Below are 22,114 nucleotides of genomic sequence, written 5' to 3'. Positions count from 1 at the left end.
AATTAATAAAAATTCGACTCCGTATGGAAAAGATATGACTTTTATAAAAGTCAACCACACACAAAATATTGTGATGTAAAAAGCCAAAAGAAATTTGGTTGAGTTTAAGACAAACCTTTGTAAAGGAAAATCAAAGTAATCCTTGTTATAAGACCAATGAGACAAATAAGGTCAGAAACGGAGTCCGTACAAGAAATATATGATTTTTGCAAAATCATTTAGAATTATAAAAATTTGGCTAAAAATAAAGTACAATTCGGCCGAATCAACCTAAAGGAAAGTTGTAGAAATCGTTGAGACCTTCGCGTTGATATAGAAAACATTGAAAATGGAGATCGTATAAAAGAGATACAAATTCTTGAAAAACAATAAATCGTGTGCGCAACGCACGACGCACACGACTGTAGATCGGATTCATTGAGATACGGGAGACGTGGACAAACGAGAGAGTGCACATGTCGAGTTCTGAGAAGAGCCAACGTGTGTGTGCGCGACACGAACCCAAAAACTCCCCTATAGATAGAGGCCCTTACCTCTTCATTTTTCACACCTCAAAACACCCTCTCCTCTCTCATATCCGACCATAAGAATTTCCCTTCTTCTGAATGGCTCGAGCCTCCCAATGCGAATTCCCGAGTCAGTAAGAGCACACGACAATGGTAAGTTCACGACCCCACATTTACAATTTTCAAAAATTTTATGAGGGGAATACATGTTAAACTTATACATCATTGATTTTGTAAAGTATTATCATTTACATTATATCAGTAATTTACAAAACACATGAAACGTTAGGATTGATATTATGCCTACTCATTATACTGCAAAAAAAAAACCCTAGGATAATAATATACCTAGTAGATTCTCTGACCAAAACACTAGGGTAACATAGTACCTAGCCGTTATGCTGATCAAATCAGTAGGGTAACATAGTACCTAGTCGTTATGTTGGCCAATCCTCTAGGGTAACATAGTACCTAGTCGTTACTCTGTCTGAATATCCTAACAAAATAACCAAACGATTATATATATATATATATATATATATATATATATATATATATATATATATATATATATATAATATGGAATGAAATCAAAACCAAGGAGATTAAAACTATGGGAATGATATCGAAGAACAATAAAGCATGCTATAAGGCTAAACAAAACTGTATTACATGAGAACGACTCTATTCATCCTTTAGCTGATTAGCTTTCAGCTAACCCCGACCTATAATAATTAAATCTTAAGTGAGAGGGAAAGATATGTATAGATCTATATGGGACTGACATCCCCACCTGCAATTGCTAGCTACAACCTTGATGGTCGAATCACTGCAGATGAAGCGTCGTGCGGGGAAAATATCAAGTTGAAAGATCGATTATAGGAACTCATTGTAACGTTATTCATCCAACCTTAAATAATTAAACTACCTAGAGGGAATGCCTTGAAGTAGTAATAGTATGTAGCAATATGCGAAAAGGGTGAAAACCTGATGAGAAAAGTAATATACTAAGAGATATACGAAAGGGGTGATATATCTGAGAAGATAAATTATAATATTAATATACAAAGAGTACCAAATATACCTAAGAACAATGATAATGCTACTTTAGTACCTTATCAAATACCTATACGAAATCATTTATGTGTAAGAAGAATATATCCTGGGATAACAAGACAATATAAAACCAGATTACCTCAGCTCTTATGGAAAACTAGGGTGTAATAGAAGGATAATGACAAATGGATAATAACTCACGTTTTTAAACAGAGATGACCATTACAAGCCAAACTCATAGGAATAAGAGGAGTTATGAAAGTATAAAGTCCTATTCGTAAACAAAAATCCTATACTGAAAACTTTTTAAAGTGTGTTTTCAATGTTTATAAAAAACTATGAATTCAAAAACATTATGTTGACCGTTTTCAAAACCACGTGTATTCCTAAGGAACCGAAGGATAGAAAATCGCTACAGAGGAGAAACAAGTCCCATGGAAATAGATAGCTTATATCATGTACAGATCAAATGTAACTTCTGTTTGGTAATAAAAGGTATTATGTATACGAATGTAAAACTGAACGAACGCCGTACCGCCCGACGATGCCTCCGCCGGCCGGGGGTGTGACAGAATGGTATCAGAGCCATAGGTTATAACGAATTAGTATTTTCTTAGGAAATTACGAATATAGCCTAGGACATATACTCTGATAAGGTTTGTTCTCAAACCTATAAACAAAACTATTATTGTTAATTACACTACCAATAGACTACTTAGGGAAAGGTGTCAAGAATGGAACTGTTGCCTTGAGTTTAGGGTTGTTCACTATTTGGTTAAAACCAAATTGTCCAATTAGACAATTAGACAATTTGGTTCGGTTATTCAGATTTTTGGATTGATTTTAAGCTAAAACGAATTATTATTTGGATTTCCGATTGATTTTGGTTTATAAAATAAGAACCGAATAGTCCCAAAAAAGCGAATAACAACTCTTTATTTATTTTTAATATATATCTTTAATCATTTATAAATCTACTAAATTATTATTTTTAATTATTAAAAACTTTCATCCAATATAATATCTTAATATGTACTTCTTATGAATAGTTTTTTGTCAATGAAATATTAAACTAAATCAAATTTTCTTAGTAGTTGTTTATAAATCATAATTCATAATTAAAAAGTTTTTTTAGATACATTTATAGAGTTGACAAATATTTAAATTATATATTTTTTAAAATATCTCGCCTCTTAAAAACCGAATTGTAAAACCGATCTTACCGAATTGTAATTTGGTTGGATCTGATCGGATTTGAATTTAGTTTAGACTATTCATATCCATGTTTTGAAAACTGAAATCTATTTGGATTTACTTGATCAGATCGGATCAAACGATCCATCCAAACGAACTCCGTCATTTGGGTTGTTGGATTTCAGAACAGTTATACACTAAAATGGTCCTACCATCCGACTCTTCCTACCAAACTAATCCTTATCTAATAGTCTAGAGGTACAAAATAAGAATTTAAAGCACACAAATAAAAGAGCATAAATACAAAACAAAATCACGGAATATGAAGCTATTATCTTAGCGACGTTATTGTACACGGGTCGAACCATGACTAGACATAGATTGATCACCTTTGTGTAATCTTGGTTGGACTAATGCATAACAGGGCTTAAATTCGATAATTGATAAACTAAAAAGAGATTAAAAAACCCAAAATAATATAAAAATACATAAATATCAAGATACAATATCCTACAACCATACGAAATGTCTGGAAAAAAGTAAAAATACAACTAAAAACCAAAATCAAACTCCCTCATCCTCACTCTTATCATCCTCATCATCATCATCGTCGTCATCATCATCACATCCTCATGTTGTGTCCCAAAAGTATTAGCACCATCTTCTTCCTTTGCACCATCCTTCTTCCCTCTGCACTTTCGACCGTCGCTCTCCACCCCTCGTCGACTTCAGCCCTCCGCCGACACACCATTGTAGGGCATGTTCCTCGTCGGCGCACCACTACTGCGTTTTCGATCGTCGACATCGTCGTCAAGTATGACAAAATCGATTTCTTGCTATGTCGATTTCTGTTATGATCGGCGCTCCTGTTCACATCGACGCTCCTGTTCACATCGATATTCACATCAGGTACCCTTCTTGATTTTTTTTTTCTGATTTATGATGTAATGCTCCTGATTTCTGAAATCGATTTTTGATTTCTGCTTTTCTAAAATCGGTTTTTGATTTTTGATTTGCTATAATCGATTTAATGCTCTTTATTTTTGAAATTGATTTGCTGAAACGGTTTTTCTAATTTGTTGAAATATATAGACTTGCTCAAAATCGATTTTCTGATTTGATGAATGTCAATGAGAAATCTGATTTTTGTTATACTAATTTGCTTCTACCCATGTATATGTTTCCTTTCTTTGTTGGATTGGATGTCTAAAGAGTGGGATAGATCTTTATCCATCTAGTGGTAGTAATTTTTGAGGGAAACAAGTTGTGCATTACAGGTGCTCTATGAAATGCTTGAGAGACTATTGATGTTTAATTTAATTGCATTTTATTTGGTCTTACCTGGTACATCTCTAGTAACAAATGCAAATGGTCAAATGATGAAATGGTCTTTGCTTGTTCTTGTTACGAAGCTATTGGCACATCTTTATAATTTCTTTATAAAAATGTAAAAATATGATGTATTTATGCTTGTAATTAGAAGTATGCCGATAAAAATGTGATGTATTTATGACACTTGTATTTGTGGAGCAGGTGAAGCAAAGGCATGCAGAAGCAAAGAGAATGTTGTTCTAAATGTTAGAATCAAGATTTTGTGAAGGAGCTCCAAAATCAAGAGCAATTTGAAGAAACTCACAAACACATTATTTAGCCTAAAACAATATAATTTTAATGTTAATTCATTTATTTGTAAATAGTGTCAATAGCATTTTATAGTATTGAATGTTTTTATAAAAATGTAATGAATTTTATTTCAATGTTGTAAAAATGGAATTATTAAAATTTTGGTGTTGAAAAACTATTTTAATTTTGTAAAATTAGTTTATTTAAATTTCGGTTTATTGTAGCAGCTTACGTAGGTTAAAAAACAAACAAACTTCTTATTACAGACTGCAGCCGTTTGGTCCACCTCTTCTGCTGCAGAGGGTTGCATAGGTGGTACGCAGACTTTATAAAATTTAGATTCAAAAAAACAAACACCACCTAAGTCATGTAAAATTTTATATAAATTTTGACTGAATCGCAGATAACCAAACAAATTTTAACTCAAAATTCCGTTTCTTCATGACCCTACTTTGTAGGTTGTACCAATGTCCATTAACAAGTAGACACAAATTGATATTTCTATGAGAAACAGTCCAAAGGTCATATGTAAAAAAAAAAAAACAATATTGTATAATTTTTGTAACCTAAAATCATTTATTGTTTTGGTTTGGTCCAAAACTTTATTGCATATTTTATAAGGCTAGTACTAGTTATCGGATTATAACGTGGTTGACGCTTTGTTCGGAAAATTTTCGTAAGTCAAGGTTGTGGAAATGGTCAAATGGAAGCGTTCCTTGGATGGCAAGCTTTCATCAAATGATTTCAGTGTCGTGTTGTGTTTTCAGTAGGATTATAAAACTTGCCATATTGTTTTTACATCGAACTTTTCCTCTACGTCGTTCAAGAATCAAGATGCAATAATTGAGATTACACCAAATACTTTTGTTTCGGGTATATTTACGAACTTCTACCGTATTGACATTTGTTTAGATTTTGATCTAGAGTTCTCTAGTTGTACTGATAGAAGTGGAAACAAAAGATTGTGTGGTTGCCATTTTGATAATGAAAATTGGAGAAATAAGTCGAAGGTATGATATTGCGAACAACGTCGAGAACAGACGATTTTTTTTCTTTCGTTTTTTCGGCTTGTTGAAACCAAGTGCACCAAAACCTATTAATAAATTTATCATTTTTAGGGTTAATGCGGCTATAGAGCAGAATAAAGGCTATATGGAAGGTTAAAGAAAAATGTTTTTGCCAATTGATTATATCCGAAACCATGTATTTTTCCGGAGAAAAAAGTTTGGCCCTCAAATCTGGTTTCAAAATCTCAAAGGAATTAGCTCCTTAACCGGCGGATAAGATAAACTCGAAACGGATATATTAAAATCCGGTTCAAAACCGGTTCCGCATAAGAATAGTTGAGCCTGTTGCATCTAAGTTGGGCCTTATATTTGGACCTTGGGTAGAAGCAAGATCGGAACTTACGAAAGACTGCACTTAACCAGGGTCCAAGGCCTGTGTGGGACTGTGCTCGGAATTGCTCAAGACTCAAGACAAACCCAATACGATATAGTCCGGCTATCATGGATCTACAAAAGAAAAAAAAAAGATGGATTAATGGGCTTTAGTTCCTAGTCCTGAGCTCCTGGCAAATGGTGAAATGGGTCTTCAGATTTGCGGATTTAATAAAGCTCGATGGTCAATGCTTCAAATCTTCAATGGAAGCAGTAGACGAGATATCAAGATAGACGTCGGAGATGCGATGTGGCTGGTAGGGGAAAAGGGTTTGCTTAAATATTATTCTATACATATACATATATTGATTTTGAATAAATAGAAGTTAAGTATTTAATGGTATACATTATACACGATCGCATGTCAATCTTTTCAATATTTATAGACTTAATTCTGTGTGCAAAGTGCAAACTACTCTAAAAGGTTAAAAGAAAATGTTATTTTTTACATCAACTTGATAAAACATGTCACATTTGTTGATCAAAGTCAAAACTGTAAATTTGTAGTTGTTTTTTGCAATTTACCTTTTTCATTTATGAAAAAAGAAATAGTAAAAATGAAACGTTCGAGCAAATAAATTTCGACAAAACAACAACATGCTTATATTTTATATTGTGTAAAAGCCATACTATATACATCCAAGTTCATTGGAACTTTTCTAAACTAAGTTCCTCCTTTGACTAATCACTCAAACCGTGTGTATCACTTACATTACTCTTATTGATATCGGTTCTACATTTAATCCCGAAAATGCCACCGGATCCTCCTCAGCCTTTTCATCGCTGGAGTTCACGGATTTAAAGGGGTCTTCAACATCTTTGACTGAGCCACATGTGCCCCGGTGAAACCATTTCCGTTGTGTTTTTGGTTTCCGGTCACTAATTGCAATCCCAATGTCGTTCGGGAAAAGGTCTCGCAACACAAAAGCGTGAACAATTGTTGTTATCAGTAGCCCTGTCACTGTAACCGTAGCAGCTGTTGACAGGGTTACTGATAACGACTTGGTTACTATGTTCGAGACCTCAGTTGAGTATCTAATTGTGGCGATTGCAGCTCCGGTCATTGGGAATGTGTAAGCCCACCACGCCAATGAGAACCGGAATCCCCGAAAGAAATTTACACGAACGGCCTACAAATATATAGATATTAGAGCAACTCCAACCATATTTGGAAAACAAAAATTAAGGATAAAATTTATAATTTGTGTGCATTTTGTGTTAGGGCTGGAGATGGGATTGGTGGAATTTGCAAACTCCACATATAAAATTTTAAAAATTTAATTGAATAAAAAAGGTAAACCATAGGTCTATATCGCTGGTGGTCCCACGATGCACATGTCCAACGACTATCACGTGAGAGGTAAATGGCAAAACACCAACCGTCAAATGAGTCCGAGACATTAAGATGAAAATCCTTTATAGGATTCCACTTCCCAACCATTGGGATCCTTTTGTAGGGCTATAACTTTAATCAAATAATGATAATTTGAACTTACCAGTGAAAAATAGAGAAACAAGGCAATGAAGTATGCGATACGCGACCCATAATCAAACGATCCATTGATTTTGGCCCATGCCATCGAGGCAACACTTGGAGCGGCAACAAATAGAAAGAAAACAGGATGAAGCTCTTTCGGGAGGGTTTCGTTAGTTGGAAGTCTTTGATACAATGTCACAAACAAAACTGTATAATGAGCCAACCCAACCGCAAAGAAGAAAATCGGGCCTTCCTTTAGTCCCATTGATGCCCCCAACAGAGCCCCGACAAAGTTCCCAACCACCGATAGGTGGTTGGACGGGTTCGCCACATTGGACAACCGCCGTTGCCCACCCGACATCCACTGCCCATAAATCTTGAGCTCTAGACATAAAATCGGTGTCATTAACATGTACCATAAAGAGTAAGGCAACTTTGTAGTGATACTATCGGGAACTCCAATAGCCAAAAAGAGTAATGCGATCCACGGGGCAAAAAAGAAGTTAACTCTAATCGGGTGGTAGTATTCTCTTCGAACGGCTTCAAAGTAAAAGATCACTTTTAGAAGGTATGTTGAGGCCACAACTGCGAAAAGAAGGACCGATATGCACCATAGAGTATAGTTCACTCTAAGGCTTATATGAAGGAAATGTGTCGAAGCGGTTGAGGCTAAATGCTTCCACATTACCGCTTGGCTACTAACACCGAGACATATACCAAATGATGAGACCGGGTAACGAAGAAGAAACGGCCATTTTTTGTCTTTGGGGAGCATTATTTCCTCAGAAGGCTGTTAAACAGAAATGATATTTTTAAATACCGATTTGTAATAAAATAAAATCAAGATCCACATGTATTTATATAAATTATTTCAAATTATTTTGTATTGAACAGAACAAAAAGGATTCGAGTATACCCTAAGAGTCTCCAACTCTGGTCCTTCTAAAGCATCGAAGTATCTGTCTACGGATAAACTCTCCCCTTGAAGATTTTGGGGAGGGTTTATCTCTAGATCGTTGCATGATTTTCCACGTAACGTGGAAAGTTGTCTCTCAAGTCGACGCGACCATGTTTTGAATGAGTTGTATCTGTTGTCCTTCAATCCATCCATCCTAGTGTTCTTCACTGGGAGGATGAGACAGTCTGGGGATTTCCCCCGCCCCGTCTCATCAATTCCACAGCCCGTCGTGTGCGTCACGACGGACTGTGGATTAAATTTGAGCTCATGGGTGTTGGACATGATGTCTGGATTTTTCAGGCTATGGATTCCGGTTGCTTCATGTTCCTCTTTGAACAAAACTCTTTTGGCATCAAGTGGCGAAGGTGGAATGCTAACTGAAACTGAAACATATTGTTTTCTTTGTTGATTCGAAATGTCATCCGGGCTTTCAATCTCGTTTCCATTGGGCTCCTGCCAAAATTACAACTTTAAGTAGATTTATAGTAAAAGTATTTGAGTTAGCCAGTCAACAATTTTTATATTACTAATTTAAGTTATAATCTTCACCAATTGTGTTAGAGTTTTTATGTTAAAAACATACCATAAAATGAGAATTTGAGGCATTTTGGTTGAAAAGATCACCATCAAAATCCAGAATTTGGTTGGCATCTGCAGATCTGATCAGTGATGGAAGAAGCATTTCAGGGGAATCCTGTTTTGACTCTCCACTAATCTTCTTGCTGTGTGCCATTAGATTCAACTTGTTGTTGCTGTAAAATAAACAAAATAATAATAACCATCACTAATTTTAAATTTTAAGTCATTAAAATAAAATCAATGAAATGTAAATATTCTCATATTATAATTGAAATGTAAATATTCTCATATTTATTATAATTTCAAACTATTCGTATGTGAAAATAAATAAACTTGGAATGTATCTTCTTTTTTACATACTGAGTAACATATCAACATATTATTTATAAAGTATAAGGTTGATATATATATATATATATATATATATATATATATATATATATATATATATATAATCTTTTGAATCGTTTAACATGAGAAGACTATTTCATTAACGTCTAAGCGGCATAACTTTACCATTATATAATTAAAAAAGATGTTATGGTAATTAATAATATAATGAAAATATGTTGTTATTATTTGTAATTAATCAATAAGAACATTTAGATTTTATTATATAAAAAAAAAACTTTAAATCAAAAAACAACTTCAAATAACTTTTAGTTTTTTCAAAACTTTTAGCTACTAGTTTCTAGCTATCAGTTAAATTTAACAAATTTTTAGTTTAGTCCCATCAAATTATTAATATAGAGGTAACCAAATTGTATATCCCAAAAAAAAAGTTGTAGTGTTCAAATATAGCGTCACTTAAAATGTACTAAAAATGGTAATCAGAATAAATCTCGTAAAAAAATCATTTACGATACCTGCTGGGGACTTCTAGAACTACCAAGTGTTTGAAACTTATACACTGTAGATGCAGAAAATGATGAAAAACTTGTACTCTTGGGGTAGTAAGACATGCATCATTGAGTTGTACCTTTAAGAAATAAGAAAGAAAGGAGGAAGAGACAGAGTAAGAGACGGAATCAGAAAGAAATGAAAGAGCACACTTTCCCCGTCTCAAATGTGAATCTGTTTATATAGCACTCACTGTCTGTACTCTGTAGTCTGCCGAATATATTGTTTTTTATGAGATAAAAGTATACATCCCAGATATATAAATATACTTTAAAATAACTTTTATTTACCATTAATAAAACTAATTTTATTTATCGCATAGTGCGAAGTTTCGATAGACGACCGGAAAACCTGATTCTTTTATTATTTACGATAATTGTTTGTTTATATATATATATATATATATATATATATATATATATATATATATATTGGAATGTTATATCTTATATGTATTTGAATAATTTTAGCAGTTTTATAACATGTTTTACTTATAGTTAAATTTTAAAAGTTTGTCCATTCGACCAAAACACCAAATCTGTCTTTGTTAGAATAAAACAAAGAATCTAATTAAATAACCAATAAAAATAATTTTCAAAAAACGTGCTGCTTATTTTATTCTAAGAGATCAATTTAATGTAACCTCTATTTCTTATTTTTTAACATCATCATTCTATTAACTTTATCATTATTAATTTAAATCCTTTATAATTATTTATTGACCATTTTAAATATATATATATATATATATATATATATATATATATATATATAATAACTTAGCTAATCACCGTAATCTTTATTAAATAATTTAAAAACTCATGGTATAGTTTATTAATTTTAAACATATATAATATTTATAAATTTTAGACTAAACTGCATAAATGGTCCCTATGGTTTGCTTAAAATTGTCAATTTGGTCCAAAAAGGTTTGGACTAACACCACAGATCCAAAGTTTTTATTTTGTTGCGAGTTTAAGCCAATTTGCTTTCAACTTTTTATTAATGACGATTTTGTCATTACTTTTTATTTTTTTAGTTGTTTTTTATTTATTTAAAAACATTTTCCAATTTTTGTAATTAAAAATAAAACAAAAAAGAAAATATTACCTCTTATCCCTACCCCTACCCCACCCTCCTCCTACTCTTTCTCATCCCACTACCAGTTATGCTATCACCACTACCACCATTGTCAGTCACCACCACCACCACTGTCAGTCACCACCACCACCGCTACCACCACCGTTGGTCACCAACAATCGCCATTGCCACCACCAACACCATAATAACATAATTTTTCCATATCTGAATACCAAAACACTCATAGAATTCCAGATCTATAATTTCAAATTAAAACTTAAGAACTACCACTACTATCTGATGAATCCAAACATATTTTTTCCAGATCTGAAAACTCAAAAATTACATTTTCCTTATCTGTAACCTCAAAATCAAGAACAATCTTTGTAAACCCATCTGTGGATGTCATCTTCTTCCTCCAAGAAACCCTTGTTTCAGCGTAGATGCACCTTCTTTTGCTATGGTGGCCGTCTGACGAGAAGAAGAGAAAAGAGGGAAATGGAGAACGGCTCTAGGGCGGAGAAGACGTGCAAAACCTGATCGTCGTCGAAGGTGGCTTCAACCTTCAGTAGGTCCGATCTGAAAACCCCAATAAACATCAAATCGTTCGTAAGCGCCTCCTCTAACCACTATTCCTTCGTCATCTGATCTATTCCGATTTTTTGTAAGTCATTGTTACAGAGAGATGATTCGAGGAGCTTCACAAATTAGGGTTTCAGCCGCCACCCTTCTAGTTTCTAGGGTTTTAGACGTCGTTTAGGGTTTCAGACGAAAATCTCACGACGAACAGATCTGGGTAACACCTTACATCGATGCTTGAACACAATCTCTTTCACCGCTTCTTTTTTCGACCTTCCTCGATCTGTTGATACCCTCTGTTTCATCTCTGAAAATCAAGCTACCACTGTGGGATGGGTTTTTAGATATGAAGAGGAGGAGGGTTTTCAGATCGATAGATCTGAAGAAAGTTTTCAGACTTCACCGGCGTAGCTTCGTTCTCGTCGGAGGACATCAGAGACCTGAGCTTGTGACTGAAGACTACGGTTGGAGAGATGAGGCAAAGAGGCGGAGAAGAAACATATCTCAGATCTAGTTTTGGTTTGACGAGAGAGAGAGAGAGAATTTTATTTTTGTTTTATTTTTAATTGTTTTCTAATTATTGTAATAAAAGAAAAATATAAAATAAAATAATAAAGGGCAAATCCGTCATTATAAAATGTTTCAAAAATTTTGGACCAAACTCGCAACAAAATGAAAAGTTTGGACCTGTGGTGCTAGTCCAAACTTTTTTGGACGAAAGTGACATTTTGAGCTAACCACAGGGACCATTTGTGCAGTTTTGTCTAAATTTTACAGGAATTCGACAAGAACTTTAAATCAAAACAATAAATCACAACAAATGAAATTAAAACATTATATTAGACAAAATTGCAAAATCGGTCCCTATGGTATTAAAAAAACTTTGGATATGGTCCAAAAAGTTTCCAACTTGCATGGATGGTCCAAAATCAAGGTTTTTCTTTAGTTTTGGTCCTGAAAATATTGAAATGTCCATTTTACCTTTATTATTTCTTTTTTCCATTTTTTGTTGAGTTTAGTATTTAAAAAATTATAAAAAAAATAATAAAATGTCACCCTACCCCTCTCTACGACTCCACCCACCGTACCCCCTTCTCTCTCTCTCTCTCTCTCTCTCTCTCTCTCTCTCTCTCTCTCTCTTCTTCTTCTTCTTCTTCTTCTTCATCTTCATCTTCATCATCTTCTTTTTCTTCTTCTTCTTCTTCTTCTTCAACTGTAAATTAAAAAAAAGAGCAACCCATAACCCCATCGTTCTTCCATTTGACTTTCTCGTTGTCCCTCTCTTTCTCCCTCTCATACAAAACCTGCAACTCAAGAAAAAATCCAGAACAAAAAATTTGTATGTGTGTGGGCTTCGTTAGAAACCAAGATCTCCAGCGAACACCAGAACTCCGATGAGCACCGAAACTCCAAGATCGCCCCTGCAATCTTCCCCTCTCCCTTTCACATGCAAAATCTTACTTTAACCTGCATCATCTTCCATTTCTCTATCGACATCTTCCTGATTCAAAACTCATATACACTAATGAACACACATGCATAGATACGCACATACAAACAAACGCTCTACAATCAATTTGCAGGTTTGAATCTTAAATTTACAAGCCCTAGATTTGCAATATCCATGGCAGTCAACCCTAGAATTTACAAGACCCGTGTTGAATCGATTCAAATCGATTCATCTGGTTCAGTTGGACCTTGAACATGTGATTGAAATGTAAGACTTCCATGTCTCTCCTATCTTCTTCTTGACCAAGAAACCCATTTGGATTAATCAGATGAAAAGATTCAGAATCTGGTCCATCCATAATGCATTCATAGATTGAATCAATTTGAGCATGAGATGAATAGGTTTATCTGGGTTCAGAATCGCCGCCAGATTCAAATCGGAAAGATGAAATAACGCCAACACCCACAGTCGTGGATTGAATCGATTCTGGTGAGTTATGGCATTCGAGGGCTAATCGGGACAAATTGCGAACCAAATGGGGTTGCGCCGGTGGCTGACTATGGTGTCGATGACCACGAGTTTCGAGGATCATGGTGGTGTCATTGGGTTTAGAGAGGAGTATAAGAAAGGAGAGGAAGAGTCTGAGTCGTGATCTTCTTGGTCATCAGAGAGAGAGAGAGAGAGTGAGTGAGTGAGAGAGAGAGAGAGAGAGAGAAGTGGGTCCATTCTTTTCTTTTCTAGTTTTAATTGATAAAAGATTAAAATAAAAATACAAAAAGGAAATTAGAAGGGTAAAATTGTCCTTTCAGGTTTCCCTAGGACCAAAAACACAGACATTTCTTAATTTTAGGACTAAAACCACAGAAAATATTCGATTTTGGACCTTCCATGCAAGTCGGAAACTTTTTGTACCATATCCACAGATTTTCGTAAACCACAAGGACCAATTTTACAGTTTTTTCATTATATTACTATACATGAAATTAAAATAAAGATTATTAAATTTAAAGTGTCTTATATTTTTATCCCGCCGCACAACAGTTGATGATAGACAAGTTGTTTATCGGTCATGTCCTATATATTTTCATACATATCATATAATCATTTATGGATTTAAAATATAATATTGGAAATTAAATGATAAAAAATAATTAGTCAAAATAACAAAGCTTTTAAAAAAAGCTTTAAATGTTAAATAAAATAAAAGATAAAATGAAATATTATTATTTAAAAATAGTTAATTATGCCAAATATTATTCTCAAAAAAGTATTTAGGATAACCTAATTTGTTTATATTATTGTTTTAAAAAATAATTCAGTTCAACGGTAAATAAAAATATTTGAAATTGATTATTAATATATGATTTTTCCATATTAAAGATGTTGGATTATTGAGGTTTTTAACTCACTTTATAAACAAAAAGTGGTTTAGATAAAAAGAATCGTTGTGTGAGCTATTTGTTGATTGTGTAGATAACTTATAAGAAAATATATGTAAAAGTGAGTAATGAAACATTTTTATATTTAAAAAATTTCTATTTCATCTTTTATATATACTTCTTATTTATAAAGTTAGCATCTATAAGAAAAACAAATTTTAAAAAGCTAGAAAATATGACTGATACACAAGTCTTATTTTTTGAAAAATCTTAAGACAAGGAATGCCTTTATATCTTTTTTTCAAATGGAAGTACTTCTAAAAAAAATACACATCAATAAAAACACTAATGTTACTTTCAGAAAATGATTTTAAAGTGTGCTCTCTGACAGATAAATATTTTGAAAATATGTTTTCGGTATGCAATTTGCCCTTGATTGATCCATATTTTTGTTTTACTTTATCATTATTAAGAGCAATGGGAAAGTCACTTTTTTTAACCTCGATATGCACTGTTAATAACGAATCTTTTGGGTATGGCACTATAAGGTACAAGTTTGTTGTTTTCACACTATAAATAAATTTGGAGAAATTTATTAGAATAACTAAAATTGTTAATGACGTAGTCTAAAATTACGAAAATATTCATTTATTCGAAAATAATAGCCAACGAATTCACAGATAAAGAAAACACGCATGGAGTTTCATAAACTCGTCTAGGGTTTTGTTATGTCGTGTGCGGTTTCGTCTTAAGTATAAAAAAAACATCAATTTGCCCGATTTTTTAGTATATGAAATCACGAATGACTTATAGCCATATGCGTTTTACTTTCACGTCATCTGTGGTGTCCCCTTCTTTGAAAGAAACAAAATATGAACGAAATTGTAGAAGGCATGCTCATTTGCGAAGGTACAAGTTCGTAATGCATATTTTGTGCATTTGATGACATGTATATTTGTAGATGTCCATGCCATCTGGACTGCGTTCATCTTCTTTTCCGGATAGCTAGCAAAAAAGAGACTACTAGATGATTAGGGGATACCATAGAAAAGCGAAATCGCAAAATCAGTACAAATTTAGGAAATAAAAAATGTTACCGGTACTTAATGCACATCGTGTGCATTAAAACTTGTACCATCGGATTCACTATTTACTTTTTCGATTTTCTGCAACAAACATGTTAAATACCAGTAGATTTCAATTTATAAGATAAAAAACAATCAAAAAATTATGTATAAGAGTAGTTAACTTATTAAATTTGGTAGTTTTGAATCTCGAAAATGATCTATAAAGTTTTTCCAGAGCTAAAATATAATAGGCTAATGGGTTGTAAAACCGTAGGTGAACCACAAAACCGCAACCCATTTGACAAGAAATCGTAGAAGAGTTAACGTGTCGAACGACGAAACCAGTGACGAGTTGACTCATCTGCGGTTTTCATTGACTATTTTCGGATAAATGCTACTTTTAGTTTTTTTCTAAGTTATTCATAATTTTGATTATTTTATTTGAAAAAAAAATCACATAAATTTTAAAGATATACACATGGTGGATTAAATAGGTCGAGCTATTAAGGACATCTTTGAAATGTAACTAGTGATATATATATATATATATATATATATATATATATATATATATATATATATATATATATATATATATATATATATATATATATATATATGGAAAATGGAATATACATTACAGCCTCACCTAAGCTTAGGTATTAAACCTCTTGAAAATATATTGTTTTACTATATAAAGATTACGGTTAATGGATTCACGATTAATACTTCAAGATGTAAATTCAAGATCGACACAATAGGGTTTAGGGTTTAGGTTTAGGTTTAGGGTTTAGGGTTTAGATTTAGGGTTCAGTGTTTTGGTTTAGGGTTTAGGGTTTATATTTAGGGTTTAGGGTTTAGGTTTAAATTTAGGGTTTAGGGTTTAGGTTTAGGGTTTAGTAATGTTCACTTGGGTGAAGTAATAAACGATAATTGAGGAAAGAAAACAGAGATGGTAAAACGATAATGAAAGAAAGAAATGTTGTGGAGGATGATATATTTACCAAGTGAAACCAAATCGGGTATATTTAGCATGTTAAAACGATATATTTTAGAAGTTTAGTACCTAAGCTTAGGTGAGGCTGTAATGTATATTCCCTATCCCCATATATATATATATATATATATATATATATATATATATATATATATATATATATATATATATATATAGGGTTAGGTTATAATGTGGATGGACAACTATTGTGCGGATGTGTGGACAATGTTATTCTATGAGAATTACTAAAACAATAAGTTGTTTAATAATATTAATACGTTCAACCTCACATAATTATTGTCATTTCCATATATTCTCACTAAATTTTATTCATTTTTGTTCTCACGAATCGTTTTTCACTCATTTTCATTCTTACAGAATACGACTCAATAAACATACTGACAACATTCTGACAGAATAAGAATAATAATAATAAGTCTATAATAACATTATAGACGGTTTAATTGGTGAGAATGCGTGATAATGACAAATTGACAATAGTTATGTAAGATTGAACGTATTCACATTATCAAACAACATATTTTCTTTATTATCACAGAGAATATTACTGTCCACACGTCCGCACAATAGATCTCAATCCACATTTGCATGTATGTCAACACAAAATGATAGATTATATTTGTAGGGTTGGAAGAGTTATATGAGTGGTTCCATGGATATAAGAAAACAATTGAAACTTTTCCAAATATAAATTCATGTAAACTCAAATTGGGTGCATGTAAAGTTTTAGATATTAACCAAGGTTCAAATTTAGGTATGTTTGTAAAGGTATACTTGAGATTATTTTTTAAGTTTATGTGTTATGCATCTTCCTATAATCATAGGATGATGAAGTGGGATCAATAATTACTTCTCATGAGCTTTTGGTAAATCAACCATCAAGCTATTAATAAGTTAGAGCAATTAACTTTCTTAACATGTATGTATCTTTATGTTGTCTCTCTCTTTTTTATGTTAAGAAAATATATTTCATGTACAAGAGAACATTATTCAACATGTATTTTATGCTATGTATATACTACGTTAGTTTTTATCGCTTATTTTGTTAATAACATCGATAGAGTTTTTTTATAATTTATTTTGATGAAAGGAGTTAAAATTATTATTCAAAATTGTTGGTGATAATGACGAATTAGAACAAATGATTTTTAATATGATATGACTTTATTGTTGAAAACCAATAATTATGTGTGTTATAAAAATGAATTCTTTATGTTCTACCAAAACTTATATGGATGTACCCAATTTTAAATTATTTTGATGAAATGAGTTTACAATTATTATTCCAAATTGTTGGTGATAATGACAAATTAAAAAAAATGATTTTTAATATGATATGACTTTATTGTTGAAAACCAATAATTATATATGTTATAAAAATAAATTATTTATGTTCTACCAAAACTTATATGGATATACCAAATTTTAAATGTTTTTATAGTAATAAAAATAAATTATCTGATTACATTTGTGAATTTCTTTTTTTCCTATTCATTCTTTATGGTAAGGAAAAGTAAAATAAATAAAATATTAAATCTAAGTGATCAAAATATACCTCAAGTGTAATACTCCTCCTCCCTAACCCACTCTTAACATATTTTTTTTTTTTAAGATTGGTCGCAGTACATAACAATTACTATAGTTTTGAAATTCAAATTACCATTTTATTTGGACCGCTCATTCTCTTCCATTATTTTATAGCTTTAAGGAAAAAAATGAAAGCAAAATAAAAAAGTGTGACACTTTTTTTTTAAATATAATAATGAAAATTTTCAAATAAGTAGTTTTTTATTAGTAAAAAGTAATAATTGTTTAAAATAATGTAAAACTAAAGAATAGATTAGATTATATTATTAAATTATTGTTATTTGAAATAATAATAATAATAATAATAATAATAATAATAATATAGGCAATAAAAAATATTCAAATAAATTATTTATAAATTAGTTAAAAATAAGTATAGTTTAAACTAATTTTAAATCAAAAACTTAATACAATTTGATTCAAACACAATTTTTTATATCTTTCTTATCGTATGCTTATAATTATAATATTGGTTACAACTTAGTATAAAAATTATTATTTCAATGATAAATATTTATTATATTGTTTTTATAACATATAATTGTTAATATTTATATTGCATTATTGGGCACAAATCAAGAGTTTAAAACTCCCACTAAAACTCAATAGTTTTTTTTTTATTTAAATGTAATTATGATTTAAAATTTAATGTAATTTGCCTTTATATTTTCCACTATATTCAAAAAAAAATTAAACTTATGGTTATTAATGTGCAATGATTTTTGATTTTCCACTTATTTATTATACACATTGTAGCTATATTAGTAGTATATAAGTATGTTTTGATTAAAAAATCATATGTTTGAAAAAATTTGCGATTCAAAATGAAAGAGTTGAAAAAAATAAGTTTTGTCGTATTAATGGTTATTTCAACACAATTTTTTTTATAACAATGTTTCTATATATCAAATTTATGTTGATTTCTAAATATTCATTTTGAATGATTTATAAGTGTTTAATAAGTTTTGTTTGATGTAAATGTTATAATGTTGTAATGTTTTTATTTTATTAAAAGCTATAGTGTTTTTCATACTATTTGTTATTTGTTTTATATACAAACCGTCATATGTTTTATATATAATTTCCACAACTTAAAACGTTCTATAAAATCATCAAAAGTTGTAGTATTTATTTTTTCATACTACTTTGTTTTTTTTACATAGGAATCAATATTGTTTTTTTTACATAGGAATCAATATATGTTTGATATATAATTTACACATAAACGGTCTATAAAATCATGAACTAATAGGAGAAATAACTAATTATATATAAATTTATTAAAATTAATAAAACTAATATGTTAACTATAGAGTTTGTTTTGCTATTGACATTAGTTTTACATGTATAAATATTAAATCAGAATTTGTTAAATGTTATTATTTTAATTAAATAATTATTTCACACGCAACACACGAGGATTTGACTAGTCTATATCTATCTATATCTATCTATATATATCTTATAAAGCTAGCATTTTTCCTTGAACCTTATGTATTTGAAACTCCCAAAACTATATAGAAGCATTTTTGCTCAAACCACATTCATTTGAAACCCCCATCTTTTAACTAATACAACTCAAAAGTCTTCTTAATAATGATTTAACACTCAAAAATTTTATAACTTATATTATGATTAATAAGCACTTAATGAAACGTTTACTATAAAAGGATCAATCTTTTGGGTAGACATGCATACAAATCACATACAAACATCATAAAGAAAACAAGCTTAAAGGTTTTTGTGTTGGTTTGAGGTCTTATGACCACTTTTCGAGATATATTATTATATTATAGCTTTTAATTTGTAAGTTTGTTATATACTAATTATTAATATATTTTTCTTGGTTTTGGATTCTTTTAATGCAATTGTTGTATGTTGTGCTTTAATCGTTAATATATAGTAAATCAGATAGATGTTATCGATCATATGTTATATACCGTGATGTAGATAATATTTAATTAGATATGTTAATTATTATCGTTTGTTTTGTACCGCTTCAAAAAAGTAACTAAGTAAAATTCGTGAATATTTTAAAATTTCTATGTAAATCTGAAAGATATATTTTCCTTTTTACCGCATGTATTTGAAACTCTCATTACTTTTCAATTTCTTTCTAATAATGATTATACATTGATTAATAATGTTAAATAGATGTAAAACGCTAATTGTAATCCTAAAATTAACTAAACTTGAATATTAAATTAACATATTTTACTTATACTTAGTTTTGATATGTTATTTCTTAAATTGTCAGTTTAAAGTCACAACTTTTGAATAATTTGTATAAAATACATAAATTGTTAATTTAAATACAGTGTTAAAATACTAACTTAAATGAAAATTTCAATTAAACTTAAAGAAAATCCAATGATTATTTTGTAAATAGTATTAAGTTATAAATTATAATGTTAAACGTAAGAACTAAATTGTAATCCCAAATCAATTAAAATATTTCCTAAAACTATTTTTATAAACATTAATAATTTCTAAATAAGTATCTTACAAATAACTTACAACGATAATAGTTAAAAGTAAGATTGTTATCTTTAAAAACAAAAACAATATTTGATATTTTAAATAACTACAGTAATAGAAATTAAAAAGTTAATCAAATGTAGTTTTTAAATTCTATTTTTTAAAATTAAATAATCATAACAACAACTATAAATAACATTAATTTATATACTCTATTTAATTTTATTTATGAGTAACATGCTGATAGAGTCCACCGAGACGATTAAGCCTATATAGTTTTAATAGATTTAGTATGATCATATAATTCAAAATAATTAATATTTTATACTAAATTAGTATAAGAATTATTATATCGAAGTTAACTATGACATATTTAAACAACATATATTTTAAATTTATAATTGTATTCTACGCAACGCGCGAGCATTTGCCTAGTATACTTATAAAGGAAACATTTTTTTCTTTCACCACATTCATTTTGAAACTCTCATGCATTTTTCCTTTCAACACATTCATTTGAAACTCCCATGACTTTTCAATTTCTTTCTAATAATAATTATAAGTTGGTTAATAAGTTTAATAAATATCAAACCTAAAGTGTAATCATATATAAACTAAATTTCAATATTAAAATGATATATTTACTTCTACTTATAAAGTTATGTTTTTTAACTTTTAACATATTATACTTAATTTATTAGTTTTAATATATTGTTGGATGTAAACCATCATCATTTTAAAGATACAATTTTGCAACAATTTGTATAAAATACTTAAATTATTAATTTAAATGTAACATTACAAAGTCAACTTAAATATAAATTTTAGTTTAACTTAAACAACCCAAAAAATATTTTGTAAATAGTTAAAAGTGATAAATTGTAGTCTTTCTAATAATGATTATAAGTTGGTTAATAAGGTTAAATAAATATCAAACCTAAAGTGTAATCATAAATAAACTAAATTTCAATTTTAAAATAATATCTTACTTCTACTTATAAAGTTATGTCTTTAACTTTTAACATATTATACTTAATTTATTAGATTTAAAATGTTGTTGTATGTAAACCATTATCAGTTTAAAGCTACAACTTTGCAACACTTTGGACAAAATACTTAAATTGTTAATTTAAATATAACATTATAGTGTCAACTTAAATATAAATTTCAGTTCCACTTAAAAAACCAAAAATATTTTGTAAATAGTTAAAAATGATAAATTGTAGTGATAAATGCAAAAACCAAATTGTAATCTCAATTTAACTAAAATATTTCTAAAGATATTTTTATAATCGTTAAAAGTTTTCAAATAAGTAGCTTAAAATAATTTACAATAACAATAGTTAAAAATAACTCTATATGAATGATTATAAAATCAAAAAACAATGTTTGATATTTTAAATAATTAAAATGATAGAAATTAAAACATTAAGCAAATAAATTTTAAAAAACTAAGTAACAATAACAACAACTATAAATAACATTAAACCATATATTATATTTAATTTTATTCATGTGTAACTCGCGGGTAGAAGTCATTCAAACGATTGAGATTATGCAGTTATAATAAATGTATATATTATGATATAATTCAAAATAATCAATATATCTCTTCCCTCTCTCTCATCTTAGAAGCACGCATTGTTGAAGTTGGTCTTTTGATGAAGATAGTTACCCAGCCAAAAAAATAAGAATTTCATTGTTGAATAATCTGTTGAAGGTCTTTGTATTTTGCTGTAATTCC

General features: G+C 30.1%; 1 protein-coding gene and 1 long non-coding RNA gene across 2 annotated transcripts; one reads left to right on the top strand and one right to left on the bottom strand.

Moving 5' to 3' along the window:
* The first annotated feature begins 3,126 nt into the window (after positions 1–3,126).
* LOC145157192 (uncharacterized) lies at positions 3,127–4,557 on the top strand. Its single transcript, XR_013737155.1, has 2 exons — positions 3,127–3,665; positions 4,290–4,557. It is a non-coding gene; the product is annotated as an uncharacterized LOC145157192 (long non-coding RNA).
* Positions 4,558–6,397: 1,840 nt separating this feature from the next.
* Positions 6,398–9,871, bottom strand: LOC145161670 (S-type anion channel SLAH2-like). The gene is made up of 5 exons (XM_079081249.1): positions 9,699–9,871; positions 8,837–9,005; positions 8,212–8,706; positions 7,315–8,085; positions 6,398–6,948 (listed from the first exon to the last, which is right to left on the bottom strand). Exons 2-5 carry the CDS (start codon positions 8,984–8,986, stop codon positions 6,526–6,528), a joined length of 1,839 nt encoding a protein of 612 aa, XP_078937375.1. The 5' UTR covers positions 8,987–9,005; positions 9,699–9,871; the 3' UTR covers positions 6,398–6,525.
* Between the last annotated feature and the right edge of the window lie 12,243 nt (positions 9,872–22,114).

Source organism: Lactuca virosa, chromosome 2, assembly GCF_052849685.1.
Source record: "Lactuca virosa cultivar CGN04683 chromosome 2, Lactuca_virosa_CGN04683_v6, whole genome shotgun sequence".
Lineage (NCBI taxonomy): Eukaryota > Viridiplantae > Streptophyta > Magnoliopsida > Asterales > Asteraceae > Lactuca > Lactuca virosa.
The sequence above is the reverse complement of the archived record's forward strand: the minus strand, read 5'-3'. Positions and strand labels throughout refer to the sequence as shown.

What these genes read in the sequence shown, in the direction of transcription:
- LOC145161670 (XM_079081249.1), bottom strand. Translation starts at nt 8,986, where the DNA reads ATGGCACACAGCAAGAAGATTAGTGGAGAGTCAAAACAGGATTCCCCT. An exon ending in CAGAGTTGGAGACTCTTAGG is followed by an intron (nt 8,086 to 8,211) that starts GTATACTCGAAT and finishes TCTGTTTAACAG; the next exon opens with CCTTCTGAGGAAATAATGCT. An exon ending in TGTTTCTCTATTTTTCACTG is followed by an intron (nt 6,949 to 7,314) that starts GTAAGTTCAAAT and finishes ATATATTTGTAG; the next exon opens with GCCGTTCGTGTAAATTTCTT.